An 11299-nucleotide genomic window follows, 5' to 3' on the forward strand; every position below is an offset into this window, starting at 1 on the left:
TCTCAATCTCAACACCAGACCAAGACCTGTTCACGCGGATAGCACTGAGTCAGATGCTGAGTTTTTTGATTGCCAACAAACATTTTCTGATGCATCTGAGCCAGAGGTTGGATCATCAGACCTTTTAGATGTTCCTCAAGCAATTTACCAAGTTGAGGAACTTCCATCTTTATCAAGCACCCCTGAATACCTGACGGGTATACCTAAACTTCGAGAGTACACCCAGTTGAAAAAGGACGATCGGCCCCTATCCTGGGGCAGTGAGGACCTCCCCATAGTTCTTGAGCCAGAGGACGAATACACTGGTGAGGAGAAGGCATTCCCTTATGGTGGTTATACAGGTGATCATTCATTTGCTGAAGAGCTACCTCCAATGAAGGGAATAGAGTATGATGATGACGATGATGACTTTCTAGGGAGGGTAAGCCATCTAGCATGACCTCAGTTTGTGAGGAAGAGTGCTGTGCTAACACACTGACTCAAGCCCTAATGGAACATTTCAATGCCAGCAAGCTAACGTTTGCCGTTTCAATTAAAAATCAGTTTGTATGAGTGCACCCAATCTGATCTCACGGGAAACCGATGTTACGAGGTGGCGATTTCATATGAATTTGTATGAACTGAGTTGTGCAGAAAAATGGTCCATCCCAAACATGGCCGTCCCTTGGGAGTAAGCAGATCATACAAAAATACATGAATGAGATATGAATTAGCCACCAGTTTGCCAAAATAGTAATTGAGATTGTGTTAGCTTTAAAGGAGTAGTTCACTTTTGAAAAAAACTTTTGCTGATAATTTACTCACCCCCGTGTCATCCAAGATGTCCATGTCTTTCTTTCCTCAGTCGAAAAGAAATTAAGGTTTTTGATGAAAACATTCCAGGATTTTTCTCCAGACGGTTCATGTCTTTAAACGACACCAGACGACGAATAAGGGTCTTGTCATGCGAAATGATCGCTTATTTCAAAACTTAGTCCAAAAATGTAACTTTTCTAAGGACAAATGCTAGCCTTGCTCTATTCTGTGAGGTGCGTTTGTAACGTCACGTAAAACGTAATTACGTTCAAAAGCTCACGGGCGACGTAGCCGGAAGTACAGAATCAAAATAGTCCGACATCGTTGTTTTATCTTTTAATTCATTTTTTTGTAAACGGCGTTTGAGTTCGTTTGCACGTTCAACCTATGCGTTCAACTTGTAAACACTGACTCTGTACTTCCGACTACGTCGCCCATGACCTTTTGAACGTAATTACGTATTACGTGACGTTACAAACGCGCCTCACAGAATAGAGCAAGGCTTGCATTTGTCCTTGGAAAAGTTACATTTTTGGATTAAGTTTTGAAATAAGCGATCGTTTCGCATGATAAGACCCTTATTCATCGTCTGGTGTCGTTTAAAGACATTTGAAGCTGCATCTGAAACAGTTATTAACTGTCTTTTGGACCTTGGACTGACTGGTTTCCATTGAAGTCCATTATATGGAGAAAAATCCTGGAATGTTTTCATCAAAAACCTTAATTTCTTTTCGACTGAAGAAAGAAAGACATGGACATCTTGGATGACATGGGGGTGAGTAAATTATCAGCAAAAGTTTTTTCAAAAGTGAACTACTCCTTTAAGTAACTTTAATTATTCGATATAATGTCATGATTGACAAGCATTGAAAAATAATAATACTTTCGCACTTTTTTTGACTGCATGATTTTGGTGGATTTTCATTCCCAGCAGTGCAGTCATTGTTTAATGATACTAATATCTGGTGTGCATCAAAATTTGTTACATTGCTGGGTAGTATAACTAAAAAAAGATAAAAGGAACTTTCTGAGTACATTTGCATGGTGTGACATGCAAGTAAATAAGATATGCAATAGTACTGAAGACCACAATGCACTTCTGCTACTCTCAGGAAGTAGCTGAGGAACTAGGTTTGCTGTCTGATAGTTCAGAGGAGGAGGTTTTGACCACCAGGGTGGTGCGGCGCCGTGTTATCATCCAGGTACATGCTTTGGGTGTGTGTGTCAGTGGACCCCCGTTTCCATGTTGGGGGGATATTGAACAATGGAAGCATTTTCATTTGCTGGTTTGACGAAAGAAAACTGTAACTTTATGTTTAATTTCCAGGACTGAAGTTAACCTTTTCCAATAACATTATTTTAAATCTCATAGTCAGAAACAAAAAAAGAAAATATTTTTTTTGTTTGTTTTTTTGTTTTTTAGGGTGACGAGATGCCTGAAATCCCTCCTCAGACCGTGACAGAAGAGCAATACACTGACGAGTATGGAAACATGGTGGTCAAAAAGGTAAATGTTTTTTCTGTCTTTACACAGATTCAGTCCAATGTTACGTCCATATTTGCCCTGCATTTGCTACAGTTAAGATGCTGCCTCAGAATCCAGGATGCCTTTAGAATAATTCACGTATAGTTTTTTAGGTTTTTTTAAAGAGGAATGAGTTTGATTATTAAGTTTGTGAGGTTCATGGCATGACAACCTTTCCCGTGCCATTGACGGTATTTTCCGGCAACCCGTGTGTTCACTGTTATACGGTAGGGGGCGCTGTTACACATCCTCTGAAAGAGTGCAGAATCTCCGGATCAAATCACACACGAAGAAGAAGCAGAAAACAGTGATAAAAGCATTGCTTACACACATTATATACTTGACTTGAGTTTTTTGTTCAAAACGTTGTTACTTGCCCACTTTCAAGTGTAGTTGATAAATAATCCATGAAGTGAAAATAAACTGCTTTATTGTTTAAATAAAAAAATAAAAATTCTGGGGGCATGAAAGCTTTGTGAAAATGATCAAGAATGCTGGCAATTATTATTATTTTAATGCTGGCGGGGAAAGAGTTAAACTAGTCTCGTTAAGTTACACTTTTTACTCACAATAAAAGCATGACGTCTGTATCTGAAACTACCCGCCACTAAACGTCACACTGAACTAAGCACATTGTGATTGGTCACTTGACAATCCAATCAGACGCTGTCTTCCTGTCTGTGGTTCTTGACCAGAATAAGTTGTGAAAATGTCAATAAAAATATTAAATTATATTAAAATTATTATTTTTTAATATGCTGCATAGCATGATCATTTTCATCCTTGTCTCCCCACAGATAACGAGGAAAGTCATCCGTAAGTTTGTGTCAGCAGATGGAGTAGAGCGAGAGGAAGTGATGTCAGAGGGACCGAGACAGGAAGTCGTCGCTGTGGACGAGGCTGACGGTTTCTCTAAAGTCGTGAAGAGGACGGTGGTGAAGAGCGGCGGAGATCAGACCGAGGTGGGAAACCTGTCGCTAATATAGTTATCTTGATGTGAACGCTAATATGGTTATCTTGGTGTAAATGCTAATATGGTTATCTTGGTGTGAATGCTAATATGGTTATCTTGGTGTGAACGCTAATATGGTTATCTTGGTGTGAATGCTAATGTGGTTATCTTGGTGTGAACGTTAATATGGTTATCTTGGTGTGAATGCTAATATGGTTATCTTGGTGTGAACGCTAATATGGTTATCGCTAATATGGTTATCTTGGTGTGAACGCGCTAATATAGTTATTTTGGTGTGAATGCTAATATAATTATCTTGGTGTGAACGCTAATATGGTTATCTTGGTGTGAACGCTAATATGGTTATCTTGGTGTGAACGCGAATATGGTTATCTTGGTGTGAACGCTAATATGGTTATCTTGGTGTGAACGCTAATATAGTTATCTTGGTGTGAACGCTAATATGGTTATCTTGGTGTGAACGCTAATATGGTTATCTTGGTGTGAACGCTAATATGGTTATCTTGGTGTGAACGCTAATATAGTTATCTTGGTGTGAACGCTAATATGGTTATCTTGGTGTGAACGCTAATATAGTTATCTTGGTTTGAACGCTAATATAGTTATCTTGGTGTGAACGCTAATATAGTTATCTTGTTGTGAACGCTCTTAGTGTGAATGCTAATATGGTTATCTTGGTGTGAACGCTAATACAGTTATCTTGGTGTGAACGCTAATATAGATATCTTGTTGTGAACGCTCTTAGTGTGAATGCTAATATGGTTATCTTGGTGTGAACGCTAATATAGTTATCTTGGTGTGAACGCTAATATAGTTATCTTGGTGTGAACGCTCTTAGTGTGAATGCTAATATGGTTATCTTGGTGTGAACGCTAATAAAGTTATCTTGGTGTGAACGCTAATATAGATATCTTGTTGTGAACGCTCTTAGTGTGAATGCTAATATGGTTATCTTGGTGTGAACGCTAATATAGTTATCTTGGTGTGAACGCTCTTAGTGTGAATGCTAATATGGTTATCTTGGTGTGAACGCTAATATGGTTATCTTGGTGTGAACGCTAATATGGTTATCTTGGTGTGAACGCTAATATGGTTATCTTGGTGTGAATGCTAATATGGTTATCTTGGTGTGAACGCTAATATGGTTATCTTGGTGTGAATGCTAATATGGTTATCTTGGTGTGAACGCTAATATGGTTATCGCTAATATGGTTATCTTGGTGTGAACGCGCTAATATAATTATCTTGGTGTGAACGCTAATATGGTTATCTTGGTGTGAACGCTAATATGGTTATCTTGGTGTGAACGCGAATATGGTTATCTTGGTGTGAACGCGAATATGGTTATCTTGGTGTGAACGCTAATATGGTTATCTTGGTGTGAACGCGAATATGGTTATCTTGGTGTGAACGCTAATATGGTTATCTTGGTGTGAACGCTAATATGGTTATCTTGGTGTGAACGCGAATATGGTTATCTTGGTGTGAACGCTAATATAGTTATCTTGGTGTGAACGCTAATATGGTTATCTTGGTGTGAACGCTAATATGGTTATCTTGGTGTGAACGCTAATATAGTTATCTTGGTGTGAACGCTAATATGGTTATCTTGGTGTGAACGCTAATATGGTTATCTTGGTGTGAACGCGAATATGGTTATCTTGGTGTGAACGCTAATATGGTTATCTTGGTGTGAACGCTAATATAGTTATCTTGGTGTGAACGCTAATATAGTTATCTTGGTGTGAACGCTAATATGGTTATCTTGGTGTGAACGCGAATATGGTTATCTTGGTGTGAACGCTAATATGGTTATCTTGGTGTGAACGCTAATATAGTTATCTTGGTGTGAACGCTAATATGGTTATCTTGGTGTGAACGCTAATATGGTTATCTTGGTGTGAACGCTAATATAGTTATCTTGGTGTGAACGCTAATATGGTTATCTTGGTGTGAACGCTAATATAGTTATCTTGGTTTGAACGCTAATATAGTTATCTTGGTGTGAACGCTAATATAGTTATCTTGTTGTGAACGCTCTTAGTGTGAATGCTAATATGGTTATCTTGGTGTGAACGCTAATATAGATATCTTGTTGTGAACGCTCTTAGTGTGAATGCTAATATGGTTATCTTGGTGTGAACGCTAATATGGTTATCTTGGTGTGAACGCTAATATAGTTATCTTGGTGTGAACGCTAATATAGTTATCTTGGTGTGAACGCTCTTAGTGTGAATGCTAATATGGTTATCTTGGTGTGAACGCTAATAAAGTTATCTTGGTGTGAACGCTAATATAGATATCTTATTGTGAACGCTCTTAGTGTGAATGCTAATATGGTTATCTTGGTGTGAAAGCTAATTTGGTTATCTTGGTGTGAACGCTAATATGGTTATCTTGGTGTGAACGCCAATATGGTTATCTTGGTGTGAACGCTAATATAGTTATCTTGGTGTGAACGCTAATATGGTTATGTTGGTGTGAACGCTAATATAGTTATCTTGGTGTGAACGCTAATATGGTTATCTTGGTGTGAACGCTCTTAGTGTGAACGCTAATATAGTTATCTTGGTGTGAACGCTAATATGGTTATCTTGGTGTGAACGCTAATATGGTTATCTTGGTGTGAACGCTAATATGGTTATCTTGGTGTGAACGCTAATATGGTTATCTTGGTGTGAATGCTCTTAGTGTGAACGCTAATATAGTTATCTTGGTGTTTATGCTAATATGGTTATCTTGGTGTGAACGCTCTTAGTGTGAACGCTAATATAGTTATCTTGGTGTTTATGCTAATATGGTTATCTTGGTGTGAACGCTAATATGGTTATCTTGGTGTTTATGCTAATATGGTTATCTTGGTGTGAACGCTAATATAGTTATCTTGGTGTTTATGCTAATATGGTTATCTTGGTGTGAACGCTAATATGGTTATCTTGGTGTTTATGCTAATATGGTTATCTTGGTGTGAACGCTAATATAGTTATCTTGGTGTTTATGCTAATATAGTTATCTTGGTGTGAACGCTAATATGGTTATCTTGGTGTTTATGCTAATATGGTTATCTTGGTGTGAACGCTAATATAGTTATCTTGGTGTTTATGCTAATATGGTTATCTTGGTGTGAACGCTCTTAGTGTGAACGCTAATATAGTTATCTTGGTGTGAACGCTAATATGGTTATCTTGGTGTGAACGCTAATATGGTTATCTTGGTGTGAACGCTAATATAGTTATCTTGGTGTGAACGCTAATATGGTTATGTTGGTGTGAACGCTAATATAGTTATCTTGGTGTGAACGCTAATATGGTTATCTTGGTGTGAACGCTCTTAGTGTGAACGCTAATATAGTTATCTTGGTGTGAACACTAATTTGGTTATCTTGGTGTTTACGCTAATATATAATAATTTAGTGATACTTTTAGAAATCCTAACTCTTCAATAGCATTCTGCTCGCGATTTGTCCTGTTGTTGATGTTTCCTCGTGTGGACGCAAACTATTGAGGCGTTCAATGATAATAACATATATACCATTTTTCAGTACAACAAAAGGGACCACAAATTTGAGCTCAATTCCTGAACTGATGTACGGTATATCTGGAAGGCACTGTACAGTACGTTGCTCATAATCGTACAGGCCTCCTCTATTAAGGCAATCCTAATTGTTTGACATCTCATTTCAGGTGACCTTCTCTGAACCCTTCTCGTACACCGGGGCGACGGCTTCTGAGTTCGAGGACGAGCCCGTCCAAGGTCGGAAGGTCAGCAAGGTCGTCAAAACCATGGTTGTGCAAGGGGAACGCCTGGAGAAACTCATCGGGGACCCTTCACTCTCATCAGATCTCCCATCAGCCAAAGACGACTTTGAAAAGGTAGAGATATTTGGTTGTTATCTAATGCAGTGATGTTTGGAATGTGTTTATGGTTGGTTTCCAAATACCCTTCTGGTCAATAGTTAATAGTAAAGTTAATATTATTTTTTTTGTACCACTAGCTCAAGTTCAGAGTGGTCACTAGTGATGGGGTTTTGAAGCTTTGAATCAATTGACTCACTAAATGATTCACTGTTTGGCGACCCCTGCTGGTCAGATCAGTGTAAATGCAGCGGAAACAGTCAAAATATGCAGAAAAACACCTTTTACAAACCAAATGCAGTTTCATTGAAGCTGTCATGTATTAAATTCAGTTAACGAATCATCCAATAACATTAAACATGGAGAGTCTCTATAATATGAGTTATTTTATTAAATTGTTGGGCTTGTTTTCTTGGTTTAATGGAGAGCTTAGTTAACCAGACCAGTAAGATACTTTTAACTCTTCTTTTATATAATATTATAGAAAACATATTATATTAATGTGTCAGTAAATGTCTACAAATGTATAAAACTGATCCGAGATCAGGTAAAAATCATGCATAGACACTGGTTCATGAGTTCACAGAGATCGCCCTCTAGCAGCGAATCATTGACATGGGAAAACGTTTTGAAACAGCGACACTGTAATGAAGCCTCGCTTACTGTAATCATGTGAGTTTGGCAGTTTGATACTCACTCCGAATCACTGGTTCAGATCAAAGATTCGAAGCTTCAGGACGTGTTTCACCACTAGTGTTCGCTGTTGAGCTGTGAGTGCTGTTAAACGAGTGATCTCTCTCTCGTATGTCTAGGCTTTGGGCTATGTAGGAAGCTTTGGGAAAGTGCACCTGCCTCATTTAGTAGAGAGAGAGACGGTGAAAGAGGACGGATCAGTGGTCAGAAGGTCTGGACAGATTAGGGGAATGGTGTGATGATGATAATGATGATGATGATGATAAAAAAGCAGTTAACAATACCTAATCCACCAAGTGTTGCAACATAATGCATTTCCTAAGACGACGGGTGTCTTTGAGTTTTCACCATTTACTCAAAGTTGAGGCTAAACCAGAAACAATGGCATTTTAAAACAAGGCATTGTAGAGGCGTGTGTGTGTGTGTGTGTTAAAAACCAAACTGCCTTGTGTTGTTCTAACAGTGTTATTTTACTAACACTTTACTGTACTCACTCCACTGTAATTAGGGTTGCACGATATATCGCCCATCGTATCGGTATCATCCGATAAATGTTCATTTTTAACGTTATCAGTATCAGACGATAAAAAAAGTTGCCCGATATTTTAAAGCCGATAAATAGTGTATTATTTCCTTCAGCTGAGACGCTTCAGATGCGCACTGTTCAACATGAGGGTTTGAGTCGTTTGAAATATGATTGGAATCACTTCAAAACAAGTGCTGTGGTCATATCGGCTACATAAAATCATAACGAGAGCCTCATAATTGTGTGATTAAGACGTGGCTTTTAATGAGACTTTTTGTAATCAGGCTCTCAAAAATTATAGAAAAATTCAGATTTGGATTTATCGGCAGATGTATCGGTTATCGGCTTTCAGATATAAAGAATTATCGGTTTTTAAAGAATTATCGGTTATCGGCTTTCAAATATAAAGAATTGTCGGTTATCGGCTTTCAGATATAAAGAATTATCGGTTTTAAAGAATTATCGGTTATCGGCTTTCAGATATAAAGAATTGTCGGTTATCGGCTTTCAAATATAAAGAATTGTTGGTTATCGGCTTTCAGATATAAAGAATTGTCGGTTTTTAAAGAATTATCTGTTATTGGCTTTCAAATATAAATAATTATCGGTTATCGGCTTTCAGATATAAAGAATTATCGTTTTTTAAAGAATTATCGGTTATCGGCTTTCAAATATAAAGAATTTTCGGTTTTATAGAATTATCGGTTATTGGCTTTCAAATATAAAGAATTATCGGCTTTCAAATATAAAGAATTATCGGTTATCGGATTTCAGATATAAATAATTATCGGTATCGGCCAAAATGTTCATATCGCTGCATCTCTAAATTAAATTTCAAGAATGCATTCAGTACACTTTTTCTCAGGCTAAAAAAAAAAACAGTCATTAGCTTACACCAACAGGAAATTGTTTTTTCCCAGACAGCAATATAGTGTCGGCCCACAATCCACGTGTACCAGATGTGGGCCGGATCTGCACCGACACTGTGTTGTTGTCTGGGAAATAAACATTCAAGCAAGTTCTAGTAGAGCCCAAAAACAACATCAAGGGTGTGATATGGCTTCTTTAATACGTGGAAAGTGTAACTAAAGCATTCATTAACAGCTCATTTAATTTCCCAGACAGCAACATAGTGGGCCGTGTGTGTTCCGACACCATGTTGCTGTCGGGGTTTAAAGATGTTTCCCGGTGTCGTGACTCTGATGTGTTGATTTGTAGGACCCGCATGCATAAGACACGCACCCAGAAGCGAACGGTAGTGAAGGATGGCCAAACCAAACAAACGCACCTGGAGCGGCTGGAGGACACGCTGGACGTCCCGCGACCCCACGACCTCCAGGAGCACCTGCACCGGCTGCTTCAGCGCTACTGTACGCCGGAGCCGGACGCCGGAGAGCAGGACGAACAATAACCCTTCACACACACTCCCTAGGCCTTTCTACGTACGCTAATAATTCTTGACTCGCTCCCGGATCCCGTTTGACCTTTTCTTATTTATTATTGCTTGATCTTCTCATTCACGGCAAATAATGTAAACTTTTGAACCGCTTCATGGCTGAATGTCTGTCTTATTTCCCTGACTACGTTTATTTTCTCATTTTGTGACCAAAGATAGTGTATCCTTCCGAATTGCTGAGTGAATTGTATGAAAACGTAGATGTTTTGTGTGTGTGTGTGTGTGTTTCATTTTGGTTGCTGTGTTATTGTAGAAGCAGAACTAAACATGATGATAATGTGTAAATACTGAAACTCTGTCATATACTCTTCTGTCTCCTGTAACGGCATCATTAAAACACGTCCGATTACTTGCTTTAAATCAGACCGGATCACATGTGGTCTGAATATCTTTGAGGCATGCGAGTGTGTAACCGCAGTTAATCAAGTGCAAGAGATCAGATATCTGAAATAATAACCGGCTATGTATTTATACTGAGGTTTAAAGGCCACCAATAAATATCATGAGGTAGTCTTTCTTAATCCCAGAATGCTTCTGAATGGTTTTTACTTAGATTGAGGATTTATCAGTTTATGTGGATGAAATCGTTTGGTTTTCAAACGTCCAATAAGAATGCTGTCATTATACACATCCAGTTATTGTGTGTGTGTGTGTGAGAGAGAGAGAGACAATGCAACAATGTCTGTTTATTGGAAACATGCTAATGAATGAATGAATGAATGAACATTTTTAATTCTATCCTTGTTCCATTTTTTAAAGTATGGCTGAATGTGATTGATTATGATGTGTGTGTGACGCGCAGTAGAACAGGGACGGTGAGTGATTCAACGTTTGCCAGTTTTGTTTATTTTTTCCTTTGCTGTTGCAATGATGTAAAATAAAAATGAAATGTTAATCTTACTAATGTTACGCGGCTGTCCCTTTAATACACAGATCTAATGCACACATGCGCTTTCTCGACTGTGTTTGTGAACTGTGTGTGTATTTGACAGTTTACGCTCAATAACACGAGAGAGAACTTACATTAATCAGGGTGGCTACAAGTATAAACAATTTAAATTTAAGACTTTTTAATACCACTTCTAAATTAAATTTAAGACCAAACTTACGATGGAAATATAAATTAAAACTGAAAATACACAGTAATATTTCACAGTAAACACACTGTCTGTTCAAAAATATGGTGAAATGACAATAACCAAGTGTCAATTCCGTACGTGCAGTCGCCTGTGCTGGAGTACAGTGGAGTGAAAAGAAATATAGAAGGCATTTTTATAAATGAGATTGAGATCCCACGTAGCATTTATGCCATTATAAAACTCTCAATATCTCAGCTCTGGAAGGGTCTAGACCCATATTTGCACTCAGGTCAAAGTCTCACAGCCCTCTATCAGAATCCAGAGTTTTGAGAGGATTGGAGAAACTTAATTTTTCGCCCGAAAACGAAAAAAAAAGAAAGGGGTAACACTGTCGTTTT

The 11299-nt window shown here is 38.2% G+C and overlaps 1 protein-coding gene across 19 annotated transcripts in view; it reads left to right on the plus strand.

The window, feature by feature from the left end:
* Nucleotides 1-10722, plus strand: part of ank2b (ankyrin 2b, neuronal) — a 125869-nt gene extending 115147 nt beyond the window's left edge. For 18 of the 19 annotated variants that reach the window (XM_089131734.1, XM_089131748.1, XM_089131756.1 and 15 more), the window contains 4 exons: nucleotides 2219-2302; nucleotides 3118-3282; nucleotides 6977-7165; nucleotides 9585-9725. In XM_089131734.1, the coding sequence (XP_088987860.1) occupies nucleotides 2219-2302; nucleotides 3118-3282; nucleotides 6977-7165; nucleotides 9585-9599 (453 nt within the window). In that variant the 3' untranslated portion in view covers nucleotides 9600-9725. Of the gene's footprint in view, nucleotides 1-2218; nucleotides 2303-3117; nucleotides 3283-6976; nucleotides 7166-7959; nucleotides 8052-9584 lie in introns of all 19 variants that reach the window. The other variant, XM_089131786.1, reaches the window with a different exon arrangement.
* The last annotated feature ends 577 nt before the right edge of the window (nucleotides 10723-11299 follow it).

The sequence above is a fragment of the Pimephales promelas genome, chromosome 1 (genome assembly GCF_988280905.1).
Source record: "Pimephales promelas chromosome 1, fPimPro1.hap1.1, whole genome shotgun sequence".
NCBI lineage: Eukaryota > Metazoa > Chordata > Actinopteri > Cypriniformes > Leuciscidae > Pimephales > Pimephales promelas.